This window comes from Neopelma chrysocephalum, unplaced genomic scaffold (genome assembly GCF_003984885.1).
Source record: "Neopelma chrysocephalum unplaced genomic scaffold, ASM398488v2 Primary Assembly neopelma1_26, whole genome shotgun sequence".
Classification (NCBI taxonomy): Eukaryota; Metazoa; Chordata; class Aves; order Passeriformes; family Pipridae; genus Neopelma; species Neopelma chrysocephalum.
This window is the reverse complement of record NW_020897695.1, coordinates 17358032-17372863: the sequence shown is the minus strand read 5'-3', so window position 1 is coordinate 17372863 and position 14832 is coordinate 17358032. Positions and strand designations below refer to the sequence as shown.

Below are 14832 nucleotides of genomic sequence, written 5' to 3'. Positions count from 1 at the left end.
CGTTACTTTCTCTGCCTATGTCAGAAACTTGACAGACGAGGTTAGAGAACTTCCCCAGAGATCCCACCTGTACTGTGCCTGTTTCATTGAAACATTCCTCCTACATGCCAGAGACACTGCACGTGATCAGAAGTTTCCACACAAGTAAATGGGCTGTCTCTGAGGACTGAGATGCTAAACAGATCTCTCCATACAATTACTCAACACAGGAACGAACAGGAGCAGGAGGGACAAGCAGAAATTAGGAGTGAGCTGTGCCTACAAGGAAGAAGGTGGTGCAAGGTGTTCAACTATTAGGATAGCACATCTCAACTCATGAGGTGTGACATCTTAGTCAGAAGCAAATACAGGACTCCTGTACTAAAAGGAAGCACAAAGGAATTCTTATGTGGACTGAGGATGACTGCACTAGCATGCACACCTTAAAATCTGAAGCTGTTCTTGAGCATGAACATACCTCTGGAATCATCCATTGAGCATTACATGCCCCGAGAAACTTAGTCCATAATATCTGAAGCTGATTCTTAATACTGAATGCACAGTTTCAACAACTTTAGCCTCGATTCTGATGTACGCAGTTTCATAAGTATAAAAGATTATTAATACTACACCTTCACAGGCATGCTGTGGAGATCAATTCAATTAATAAGCATTTATCAAGCACATAGAAAAATAAGACAATTATACAACAGAAAAAAAAATAGTGTTTTACTTAGTACAAGGTCTGGACAGCATACATTAGGTAAGACCTAACCTTGGATGTCGAGGAAAAAAAGCAATTCCACAAGAAGCAAGAATACAGACGCCTGACTCCTTTTAGGCTTATCTCAAATTGATTATTGTTGGTTTCTACTCAGCTGGAAGCTCATACATTCATCTTTCAACTCATGCACAATGTCCACGCTCACGTGGTAATCTTTCAAGGCACTCATGCACTTCTTTTCTCTATTGGCACTCATTTTTCATAAATAATTAAAATAACCTACATTTGAGACTCTGGCTTGTTCGTCCAGTTTCAACAGGTGAGTTTTGAAGTTATACTAATTTTATGAACATGATAGCATTAGTCTTGTTTTCAGTTTTTAATACAGCTTTCTAATTACCTATTTACATTTTAATTTGTTCCTAGTTTTACACCTGAACAGGGAAAATGGTACTAATTATTTTATATTACAGAAATTACTGAGAACAACTAGGAACACAATTCATTTGTATGACCTGTAATTTGTGTTGCCAAAACAGAATGGTTTGGGATACCACAATTTTTTGGAGGAGCTGTGGTGTAATAGTTGCAGTAAAACAGAATTTTCATTTTACTGGTGTCACTTCTCATTTGTGCATTCTTTTCTGAAACAATTTAAATAGATACTGTATTAAGAACAATTAGAATTCACATAACCTGTCAATGCAAACTACACAATTACAATTTTTACAAGAAAACACATCTTTATCTTTTACTTCTAAAAGTCCACTAGGACAAGACAGAATGTCAGTGACTTGATTTTAATGTATTGTTTTTCTCTTATATTTTAAATTTATTTGTTGGAAAAAAATATTTGCGCCATAGGTGCAAATACTTACACTACAAAAATAACTTGCATTCCCTGCTTCTCTCTCTGAGAGCATACACAATAATCTAAAGAAATGAAACAGGTTTTTTACAGACACTTCTCCCACACATGGACACATCACCCTATAAAGAGGAATCACACCTGCTACTTTGCAAAGCAACAATACAGGAATGTTTTGGAATGGTTGTCTTTGCTTACTCTTCAACACAATCACAGTCCATAAGGACTCAAAGTGGCAGGGTCACCTGATTTCAGTCCATCTTCCCACTCACTCCTTCCTCTTTTTCCTTCTAGATTCACCCGCATGAAAATATAAACAAATTGCTTCCCCTTCTTACCGCTTCAAAAAAAATCAGTACTCGGTGTCAGCAACTAAACAAGGGGTGGGTTGTCTTCCTTATTCTCATCACTGTCTGGTATGACCACGATTGCCAGTAAGATGTCTGGGACCAGAACACAGGGTAGAGATGTCAAAAGCAGTTTGCACACTCTGGGGTGCCCTTATCTCCAGATCTCTTCATTTGTGCTCCACTGTTACTCTCTCCCTATTTGAGCCATTTATAAGGCGACTTCCAGACTATGAGGCTTTTGAGAGAAGACCATCTGATACAGTATCATGCTTATACCAGCACGATGAATCCTACAATCTAATTGAAACCTCTAGAAATTAAGTGCAAAATACAGTAGTATGAACCTGGGTGACACATAGAAAACAAAGACTAATGAACAGTATTATGGACACATATTTTCTGCAGGTGTATGTATAGGTGTGTATTCATATATCTATTTATAATTTATCATGTTTATCTGCATTCAGATTCCTCATTAAGGTGAATTTTTCAATACCCTTGCAACGGAAAGTATCTGCCACGGGAATGGAAACCCCAGTGATGGCACAGTATTTATTACAGACAACGGGAACAGACCACCAACCATGTGCAAGAGAACCCTAACCTGGACTGCCATTAACAACAACAGAATCCAACAACTCTCAGAGAACCCGGAAAGCTGGAAGTCCTCCTACTTCCCCGAACTCCAGATTAGGTTAAAATAGCTGTAGTTCGTGACTACAGGATTGCAACCAGCAATTCCAGGGGCAAGGATCTCTTGGGATGGAAGCTAATTGACATTCACTGTGGCAGAAAGTAAGCAAATAGGCATTCTGTAGCAAATCCTCTGATTCAGACTGATACCCAAGGCTAATCTCAAAGGCTGCTCAGAAAGACAAAAAGACTAATTTCAGCTGGGATTTTGAAGAAAAATCCTCCAATTTCTCAACAATCTGGAAACCAATAAAGGAAACCAAGTGCCACAGAATGTCAGGGATGCTTTGCTGACCAATATCACTACAAAGTAGATTTATGACACACAGAGGACCAGTATGGTAAAAAAAAAAATCCTAGTTTATTTCATATGACAAATACAGCACTTTGGAAATCACTTAATGAGGGTTAAACAAATAACAGAGGAAAGACCCCTGAACTTATAAGTTATAAAACCCCCGTGGGCATTGATTACTACAAAGCCTTTATTTAGTAAAGACAGAACCCTCTTCTTGAGTCTGGAGACAATCGATACAGAGAGCATGAGTCTATCTTGTTTCAAGTCTATTCATTAACAATTTGTATTTACAGTTCCATAATTATTGAAGCTCTTTTAACACAAATGTTTCTTAACTACCGTATGTAGTTTTAATGAGGTTAACTTCAACTGGCTAAGATTTCACCTATCTATTTTTCAGTATCACATTTGTTTTATGCAGAGCCTTTCCAATTAAATTGTTTCCTACTAAAGCCTCTAAATGCTTCAAAATGTCTTCTACTAGGAAAAAGAACTAAAAGAAAAGCAAAGAAGTACCACTTTAATGCTCCTCAACAAAGAGCTGTATGGCTATTATTGAGAAGGAAAAAAAAAGCATCATGATAATGATAAAACACACTGTAGACAGATACACAAACCTAACTTAAATTTCCTAAAGTTGGAATAGGATGGTGTTACTATAGTTTTCACAGCCTTCTTTTGCCAAGACTGTTCACCTGGTTCACCAAAGTTTTCCAGTTACTTGATTTCTACCTAAAAGGAGATATTTTTAATGTCCTTTCGGCAATCATCAAGCTTTAAAGGGACTTTTCCCCCTAACTTTAAGAATTAAGACCATTCTAAAACAAAGTCCTTTCAAATAATGCCAGCATTAAACCTCAAACTGGCACAGCTGCAGTTTTCATTGAGGATCAGATCTTTTGAACAGTTTAAGAGAAGGTGGAAACATCACAATTTTTATGTTGGGGAATAAAAAAAGCTTTTTGCATGCACACTTTTTTTAAAAATAAAACCAATAAAAATGTATGTCCTTTGGGTTTCACTTCATATACTTCACACTTGGAATCAACAACATTCTTACTCCAAAATTATCTTTTTAAACAGCAGTTACAGTAATTCTGAAATTTAAACGAACATCACCCCCTTTGCTGGTTTGTTTCTGGATGATTCATCCTACAGCAACACAGGTTGTTTCAAAAAGCACAACAATGTTATTAGTGTGAAACAGGAAGCAATGTATAATAATGCCAGCCCACCAATACACTAGAGATTTAAAAAAGCCAATGAACCATAGATTGAAATACATCATGCAGTGTCTTCCTACTGAAAACAACTGCAAAAAGTATAAAGTTCACCTTGTTTAAAATTACAACACTAAGAATAACATTCCAGTCCTAGAGAAGTTGTCATAAAACACACAACAGAAAGTTAATACAAACTTCTGTCAGGGTTGGGTTTCATCAGCAAGCATTTCTTCCAAATGCCACATGGCTCTGTTGAACTATCACCATTCCTACATTTAATCCATTTTAAAAACTGATGACTTAAAACTACATTTTGGGAAAAGAGAGGAGGCCAGACTTTCTCTTGAGGCACAGACTGAGGTTTTCTATTAATGTCTAGATTACATAAAGCTTCCGAATAGTATGAAAGCAAGCAATTCCCTAGAAGACTTGGAACAGGGATCTCACATTTCCAAGAGAACTTGCCAAAGACCTATAAGAGATCTCGAACAGCACAGGGATAGGAATAGCGCTCATTTGGCTGACATACTGAAGTCCTTTCCTACTATGAATTACGGTATCCCCCTTACAATCGAAAAGCTGCTTGCCATACTGCTAAGAAAAAGCCCAGGAGCATCCATTTTTGCAAGGGCAGAACACACAGAGTGTGTATTTCCAGAGGCTCTGCCACTTGAATGAAGAGTTGAAAGCAAGTGTGTCAGAAGTAAGTAGATCTGCTGTGTGCTTCCTGGCAAAGGACTAACTTGGGGAAGTGTATTGATCATGGAATAAGAAATATGCCAAACAAAGCATTGTCCATTAAGTGGAAGACTTATTACTTCTCATTCATCACTAGCAAGAAGGCCAGTGTCTGAACACCTCCAAGCAGTAAAGTCAGAGGAGAAACAGCCTGTGGGACTCCTTACTTGCAGGGCAGTAAACCACCACAGCTGCCTGCTCTGATACTTCTCTGGCAAGCTGTGTTCCACAGGCTTGATCACACCAGTCAGTTCTACAAACTCTCCTATCCCCACTGTCAACAGGAAAATGTCTTGCAGTGTTATTCCCAGCACAAGAGAGAGTTCCAGCCCAAGGTGGACATTGCTAGTGCTCATGCACATACCTGTTTTACCTGCCTTCCTGGACAATGACTTTGGACTTCCCATGTCACCAAAGTGCATTTCCTACATTAAACAAGAAGTGCCCAACACAATAAAAAATTCTTATTTTGCATATTGGATGGGTCCTTCCACTTCAAAAGAGTATCTGGGCGGTGGTGGAATTATCCATTTCTTCAGTAAGAAACATCTCCATGGAGTATATAATGAAAAGCCAAGCACACATGCGTCTGAGGTGTAGTTCAGCAGGTGTTGGCAGGCAAGAAAGCAAACAGCATGGCTAAGGGGTTTAATTTGCTCAGCCTCAAGACAAGATAGCCTCCACTCCCTTTAGGAGACAGAAAAAAGCTGTTACTTTGTCTATTGTCACCTATAGCTGATAGGAAAAGACATTTTTGTAAATCAACATCCTAGGAAAAGAATCTTTGGAATGTAAAAGGCAGTTTGAATGAATGGAACTTGCAATAATCTCAGCCTATGCTCAGCACAATTCCTACCTCTGCTAAATTCTGCCTGGTTGCAGAAGTCTGAAGAAAAGTGAAGGACTTGATTCAACTGCTGGTCACTGACATGACTTGGGAGATTTTTGTGAAAAGGAAAGAAAAATCAACACAGTTCACGGAGCTGCTGCTACTTCTTCCTCCGAGGATGAACTGCAACTTCTGAATATGGATTCATGGATATATGAAAGAGTCGGAGAGAACTGACAAGCAGGACCACCAGGTGGCAAAAGCACGAGGTGAGCACTGAAAGCTTGAAATACCCAACCAGTGCTCATGAGAGAAAGGTGAGAAATTACACACCCACTCACTATAGACTTGGAATGCAGTGGTGAGCAGAAGGATTTGGGACTGGAGGATATGGCAGAGCCTTAATAAATCAGCAAGTACGGACAACTTCCCGAACTATACATTTACTCTACAGAGATGGCAATTTTGAGAATGGAGAAAAATCTCAGGTGTCCTTTAGGCACCTGAAAAGTAGATCCTACAGAAAGTGGTTATGAAAGAGCACCAAGGTTTGTTTGTAGTCAAATATCCTAAAGTCCTAAGATAACCAGAACAGGATGCCCTAACCAGACTCTTCGAAGACCATGATTCTCTGTGCAATAAAGCTTTTTAAACCCAGCATTTTGCCCTGTAATGACAGTGTGTTTCTAGACATTTGCCCTATTCATGTGCATTTCCCTAGTAGCCATTTCTGACCACTGTCAGATGGGACAGTGGACTGTACAGACCTCTTGTCTGACCTACTGTCAATGTTCATATTAGTAGTTATGGGAAATTCCTCACTTACGGGAGAGACTATGACATTATTGACTTGTTTAAGAAATTCATTTGGCATCTACACTAATGTTCTTGATTAGGCTAGAAGATGCAGGATACGTAAACACTATATTAATATTTAAACCTAAACTTTCAAAATTCTGACTACAGACATACTACATTATAAAAATAAAAAGAGATGCATACGTAAACACGCCCCAGTATTTTCCAGAGTTGAAAGGAGATGGTATAAAGCAAGGAATGACCAACGTAGTCTGGTTTTGGCACGCTTAAATTTTGTCCTTATTTATTTTTTAATTTATTTTTTTCAAGTTTGGCAATATAGGAAAATGAGAAAAACCAACGTAAAAATTTTTGGTTTTTTTTAAAATCTTCTTTACTACTGAGTTTTTAGATAAACTGAAATATCAGTTGAGTGGTCATTCTGTTCCTTCACCTGCTCTTGTATCTCCATGTTTTTACCGCTGAGCATGTAAATCTAAAGTCTCTACATGCAAAAAAAAAAGATTACATTACAACCCATTTATATTTAATAAAATAAGCATATACTGAAATAAACAGAAATCCTGAGCATTCAGTTCTGGTACTGTGTTAGTCTTGCATGCAAAACCCATCATGTTTCAGGTTAAAGGAGATTATATTACTTATTTATTTATATTTACTTACTCTTACTACTATTATGTATAATAATAATAACAATACATATTAAGAATCAGTTTAAAGAGATAATTTCCTTTACAAAGTCTTTTGGGTGGTGTTTCCTGATTCATACTGCTATCAGTTCTCAGTTATACTATGACAGTGTTGATCCAACCCTATGGAAATCTTTCCAATTTATTAGGAATTCTGAAGATCACAACTGAGAAACAATAAATTGTCAAAATATTAGCTATATCTTAGTAATGTGAAATTACTTAAGAAAGCTTGTTTGCCACGTGGATCTTCTTTCAAATTTCATCTTTGCTTTGCAGATCACATATGGGAATGTTACATGAATAGGAACATGAAAAAATTACTCTAACAAAAATCCCTTACTGAAATAACCACTTGTTCATAGAAAAGACACACCTAAAGTATGGTGTTATTCCACTGAATTATGTATTTTTTCAGAAGGTGTACAAGAAGCATTAAAAAAGCTGTCACTTCTTTAGCAGTAAACAGTTGCTTTTGTTAGATTACCCCCGCCCTAAAAAACTGCGGATTTCCCTGTTCCAACATCATAATTAGTAAGCATTCTTCATTATACTCCTTTAAAATTATACCATGCAAAAAAATCCTGACAAGGGTTTTGGCCTTCATTTTTTATCTTTCACAACCAACTTCACAATACTCTGACAGTTAAAGGAATAATAATAAAAGTCATTCAGATGTAATATACACCCCTGTTGAGGTCTGTGGGTGATGGCTAGTCCTTTCCAGCCACGTGAAACAGTGCAGACCTGCAGTAAAAATTTCATCTATACAGACCAACTACAGAATTTCACAGTTTATTTATACATATATTAAGTGTAGCATAGATTCCAGCAGAAACACCCATGTATATATATATTCATTTCACCAACACAAATGCTATCTCCAGATGTTAATTTTATTTATGAGAGGCCTTTATAAGCTCAATGTATGCTCACAAAAACAGACAGACATGCACACACCTTTACATTTGAATAATTACATAAAACAGGGTCCCTTACTGTTCTGTCTCTGCAAAAATACTGCAGTCATGAATTAAACATTACCTTCCAAAGTTCTCTGTTTTGTGCCTGCTCTGGCAAGGTTTGTGGGAACACTGATTAGAATCTGAATTGTTTTACATTACCTCCAACCTTAGGCCCACCAGCTGATCCTGGCTTTCTTGCACTGTTTGGAGGATTTCCTGGCTTTTTAGGTGCTGGAACCTTGAATGCTGAAGCAGCTGATGATGGCCTATTTCCATCCACTGACTCTTCATCATCAAAGCTTTTGTCTAGAAAAGGATACGTTAAATAAAAATACAGCTATTAGAATGGGTGTATTTTCATTTCCTAATCAACTATTTTGCTTCACATTTCACAGAAATTGACAAAATGCATAAATAAAAGCAAGTATTTATCACTTTGTCCTGTCTCTGACCTAGGAATAAAATGACAATGAGAAATAAACAGCATTTTCTACATTTTAAGTTCTTATAAAACATTATTTTTCCTTCATAATTAACCGCAGTAAAGCTGAGCATAAAAATGAATCCTACACATCCATTCCCACAAAAGGAAAATATCTTTGTACAGACTGAATATTTTTGAGCATTTCTTAATATTTTACCAAAAGGAAAGCCCTTAATATAATTTTCATCATTCCAGTCTACCAAAAACAAATGCTTCTCCTTTTTCTTCTTTTACTCATGCATGCATTTTCTGCTACACATCCTCCCACAATGTGTCTAACTAGCACTCCCTGTCTCTTTCCTTCCACCCAGATTTTTTCAACTTACAATCACAGATCCTCTTGCAGATCAGTCGCCTCATTCCTCTGATAGCTCTTCAATCCCCTCACCCAAGGACGGACCCAGCACCTCACATGGCCACATGCAGTAAATTCTTAATACTAATCAAAGATTCCATCAAAAACTGCTCGCAAACACCCTAGATCCACCACTGAGATTTGTGCCGGCATCTTTCTCTCCCTTCCCTGCACTAGGTGCTGACAACCAATGAGCTGCAAGGTGACATCATCTTCTGGGAGCACACGCCAGAGGAAAAGGTGAAAATTCTCCATGCAAATAAATTAATTTCCACACACAGTATTTGCCACTATTCCAATCCTTCGTTAAAAAAATTAGACAGGCAGACAATATTCTGGGGTTTGCACTCTTCCTTCCTATAATTTCAGGTTTGTGTATTTTTAATCAAGAGAGAAATTCATCTCTAGTGACTAAACAATCTCAATACAAAATATTTTGCCTTAAAAAAACCCCCAACATATTTCAACAGTAGAATACAAGTGGTTTTCTCAACCCACTTAAGGAAGAAGGATTTATCTATAAGCTTTAGCACAGAAAATGTATCAGTCCATGGTTCCTACAATAAATAAAATGGGCGAGGCTGAGACACAGCTGCATTACAGTAATGAAAGACCAATTTAGCATATTACCTGCTCTAAAACCTGCCATTTCTAAAAGAAAAATAAAATTAACGGCAAAGCTTTATCATCTCTGGAATGGTCACTGTTTATCCTTTGCTTATTCAGAACTTGTTCCCAGTGAAATGTCAACTATATTTAACAATATAGCCTCCCAGAAGAACGCAGCAAGGTTTTGTCCAGCAGCATTTGCAGCACCATCGAATGCTGGAACACCCTTCACTTAAGGTGTCCAAGATCACTGCTGCTATAATTAGTACATTTTATTAGCATTTGCCAAAAGCTGTGTTAGCACTAACGAATCTCCATGATTAAAGGAACAAGCCACCACGAGAAACATATGGATGTATATCACCAATTTTCATTAACATTATTTCCTTCTCTCCTAAAACCACTCATTTTTAAGAGAATCATGCTCAGAATAATTGTGTTTGGATCTGTAAACTCTCCGAATCGGGAAAAGGCATCAGCCTTCCCCCTCAGTGTCCTGTGCGTTGCCATGGAAACAGCACTCCCGCTCAGCATACGGGTGAGCCAGAATACATTTTGATTCCTGATGCTTTTACTCTCAGTATCTTAAATAGAACCAGACATCAAGATTTTTGAGCAAGGAAAACCACTAATCCAAATGCCACATTAAGTGCAATGAGCTAAACACCATAATAAAAGGATAAATAGCAATGGTTAATATCTAGGATACCTGCAGCATTACAGGTAATTTTAAAATAGCATTAAGAAATATCTTGCAGATTTTTAAGCAGAGTGAACAGATCAACACTGACACATGAGTATGGAATCATGAAAACTGACTAAAAATGAAAACACACTTTTCACATAGAAATGGTTTTGTTGCTGCACTTTCAAATCTGATGAAGAAACAGGCAAGACTTTCATATTACTACCCAACAGCTCTACAATGCAGCACCGATAAACAAATATTGCACAACAAGCCTTTGAAACAATAAAGTTATTTGCAATACAATCTCAAAAATAGAAAGTAAGCATTTGCTCAGTTATGCAAAACCTCCTAATGAAGAAAAATCTAAACAACCCCAAACAACAGTGTACTTTGGGAACCAATGGCTCAGATTAATTCTATTTTTACCAAACTATTCATTATGAAGGCGTACTAAAGATGGGGAATTGTAGAAGTTACTGCTCGACCCCAAAACGTGCAAACAGAGTTTCAGAAAAAATGCAAAGGCAAGTATTTCCTGGTACTGACCTGCTGCGTACATTAGAAGATGATATATTAAATAATGTTCTTGGGAATACTGTCAAATTACTTTGCCTAGTTAAAGAATATATTTTTTCATACATTTAAAACATTATTAACACTGAATTAAAAACCCACGCTATGAAACAGTTTAATAATTTTTCAGTCCACATGAAACCCAGCTTTTAAAATAAATTCCCACTTTTTTTTTTGAGATGCACTGAACTTTCTTAACCACTGATACATGGGCATTCTAACTGGACTTTTCATGGTTTATGTCAAAATAAATTAAAAACTGTGGTGCAGTTACTTATAAGTGTTCCAGCACAGAACCATAAGCATATAAAATTAATGGCTGAAAATTATCAGTTTTAATTCTATTAAGGCTAAAGTGCTAATGCAGCTGAGTTTCTTTTGTTTTGGGTTGGTTTGTTTTTAAATAAACGTAAGTAGGAAAATTTTGTACCGTCTTTTAAAGAAACCAGAGGTTTCCCCCACCCTTTTAGGTCTTTACCCTTTTTTTACCTTAGGATTTAACATCAAAATCCCAAGTGAACTTCAGGGACACTCCATTTCTAGAAGTACGCTTAACAGCGTTTGTGAAAACCTGAGGTTTGTATTTATAGCACTTCATGACACCAAAGCATTTTATTTGCTTCCTGTACAATGTGCTTCCCATGCGCTCTCACTCATCTGCAATGATACACTTGGTTTGTAGCTCTCATAAAAGCATTTCCATGTACTTCAGCATGGAGAGCCCCAGCTTGAGTTTTAAATGCTGCTCCACAGGGTATAATCAAGGTGCAGTTCCAGCTGAGCCAAACGTGTTTACTATGTGCCTTTGGCTGGCCAAAGGACCAGGGATGGAGCTCCTGACTGCCAACATGCAGAATACAATGACGGTTGTACTCTCAGTATCAAACTGTGATCGCACTGCTGGTTTTACGCTGTCTACAAACAAAATAAATTTCTACAACAGAAGTCACAGAAGCCTAAATGTAATTGCTATTTCGGATGCAAACTTTTTCCATTCTAGAGTGGCTAGATAATTTTCACTCCAGGTAATTTTAAAGGCCTAACACCTTCAGAGTATCAGATTTTACATATGCAAATACATCTGACAGCTGAGAAAGCACTATCCAAACAGCATTTTACAACAAAGCTGCAAGGTACTAAAAATAAAAAGCTGTATGAATTGCTAGTAACACATGGAACATCTCAAAGGAAAAGCACAATAAATGAAAGACACTAAGCCTCAGTTAAATCTCACAACACTGTTCTTGTACTCAGTTAACTTTAAATCATATTGAGTATGAAGAGTTTTGGAGGTAAGCGCACCATAATAAGAAGAACTTGGAATCTAGTACTGCCAAAAGCTGCTGAAGCAGCCTGATGAGCAACAGATGCTCTCACTCCGGTACAAGTTCTCTTTCAGATGAACAACTTCAGGAAAAAAAAATTTCAAGAAAAGATTGTTCATATCTTTAGAAAGCTACAAACACAAGATTCAATGTCTGAGCATCAGAAGTCTTCTCTTCTGATGGAAGGCAGAGATCTGTACCACAGAGGAGTGTTCTGTAGGTATAACGCAGCAAGTGAACTGGTATCAATAAACTGCTGTGCATTCCTACAAAACACTTCAAGAGTTGTCAATGGAATTTTTCCAGTAATAGACCCACCCAACCAACCTGCAGGGCACAAGAGAAGCTAGAGTGTACCACACTTTCAAAACTTGGGGTTTATTCAAAGTTATTCTAAGATAAAATCCAGGAAGACCAAAACTCTGAACTACGGCAAAGGTTTAAATACTGAAACTTTTAAGAAACAAACAACACAATTAGAACTAAAAATAAACAAAATATAAGTGCTATCTTCATGCCTAGTAGCATTACTCTTGGGGGCCAGATCACAAATATGCAGTGTATGTTTTCCAAAGTATTTGGAGAGATCAAACGACAAACACTTACAATAAAACTTGATACTCAAAGAACATTCTAGTACTACCAATATTTAAAACTTCAAAACAATCTATTTACTGTGATTTGGCTATAGAGCAGTAAGGGTAATTACAGATGTATCCAGTGAGGAGATTCTAGAGAGAAATCTAGAGCTTTTCATATCCAGAGAAAAAACAGTTTCTTTTTCAAGAAAATTAAATGAAAATATATTTATTGTTAATGCAACTCAAGCCTCTACCTTAGCTGGTTTTAAGATTCATAGAATTAACCTGACTCTTAATAGCTAACATTTTGTAAGTCATAGTAACAGAAGAAAGAAACACAGTATCACCGGCACCGCTTTCCAAATACAAGACCTACCTGTGCTACTCAGCAGCAGCAAATCAGAAGTTAACTGACCTTAAAGCAGATCCCCAAGTAATGCCATAGAGGGGAAAAAACTGGATCCCCTGCACTGAACCAAAGTTGGCGATAAAAGCAAATCTTGATACTGTTATCAGAAGCAACATCTTACACATCTAACACTCTTGGAGTTGTAAATACCAACTTGTAGTATTTTATTGTAGATTGATAATAGTCAATCCAGAGAACACAGTATATTTAATATTTATATATTTAATAAAACTAATTTTTAACTGCCTTTTCTTAAAAACATGCCCTTTCTGTATCCCTTTTGGTTCCAAGTACTGCTAATAGATACGAAGTGGTTTTGAACTAGTGCTAACAGTTCCTCTTTCACATCACAAACTGCTTATGATGACAACTGCAAAATCCTGCCCAAGCAAAACAACGGTGAGCACATAAACTCCTTAGATTTTCCAAGTCATCCCCCATTCTGTGCCTACCAAGACACTGACTACCAGTCCCCCATCAGTGACTTACAAACATAGACTGCATCAATTACTTGGAACATCTGGGACTGGATCATTAGCTCAATTCCAGATGAACTGGTACGGCCTACAACAATTTCTGTCAAGCATGAAAATGAAGCCGCAAGCACTACACATGCATCAAGTTAGTTGATCCTTCTAATCCATACTTCAAGCCAATGCCCCACATCATTTAGTGAGCACTTTATCCCTTACACATCAGGCATTCCATACAGTCCAAATCTGTTTGTCCTAACACAAAGGATAGGATTCACTTGCCTAAGCACAGTCATCTAAAACCAGTTTAGACAGTCCTGGGTATCCTGTCTGGTGGCCAGCTGACATTCCAGAAGGCCACAGATCTCTTGCCAGTCTCGTGTCACGCCTCTTTGCTCCGCATGGCTACTGTGAATACTGCAAGGCACCTCAAGTGGCACTAGACACCTATGGTTGGACAGATGAATCACACCAAAGATGCTTTAGATCTACCATAAAGGCATGATTCCTGGGCATTCTCCCTGTGCCACAGCAGGCAGAGGGATACTGAACCATTAGGAGACAAATTCTCATTCACAAACAAAAACCTGCTTCCCTCAATGATGGAGCACGGGTCTTTAAGAGTCAACGCTGTAGGCACAGAAGTAACACAAGGCCACTTCCTGATGTATTTAACTTCACCTCATGTTACTTCCTCCATTTCTCTCTGCATTCCTGAAGGAGGCAACTGTACCAATGATTCACTGCTGGCAAGTGGTTCTCTTGTTCTGCGCAATACATTCTGATGCTCATCAGCAAAATCTCAAACTCTTACCACAAGAAACTCCTTTTTGACAGTAACCTCACAGGGGTTAGGGGAGATAAAAAATACCAGAGAACAGTTGCTAAATAACAAAACTTTATTCAAAAATCTCCCAATGTACTAAAGTCAAAAGTATTCCTTCACATGCTATTTTTTCAGGCAGTTCCAGGGAACAAAAAGAATAAAAAAGGCTCCCTTAGTAAGGAGAGCAAGAGTCAGTAACAGGAATAAGGCAAATATTTATCAGTTAAAATTTGCTCTTGATCCAATCTTAAATTCTGATAAAGTTGTCCTAACTTTTTAACAAGCAAAGCAGAACACAGCTCTGCTGCATTCCATCAATCAGCTACAGCACACT

General features: G+C 37.6%; 1 protein-coding gene across 38 annotated transcripts in view; it reads right to left on the bottom strand.

The window, feature by feature from the left end:
* CLASP2 (cytoplasmic linker associated protein 2) overlaps positions 1-14832 on the bottom strand; it is a 155205-nt gene that overhangs the window by 82246 nt on the left and 58127 nt on the right. For 33 of the 38 annotated variants that reach the window (XM_027675745.1, XM_027675728.1, XM_027675727.1 and 30 more), the window contains one exon: positions 8335-8481. In XM_027675745.1, coding sequence (XP_027531546.1) covers positions 8335-8481 — 147 coding nt within the window. Of the gene's footprint in view, positions 1-8334; positions 8482-8985; positions 9214-14832 lie in introns of those variants that run through there. The other 5 variants (XM_027675761.1, XM_027675763.1, XM_027675764.1 and 2 more) reach the window with 3 other exon arrangements.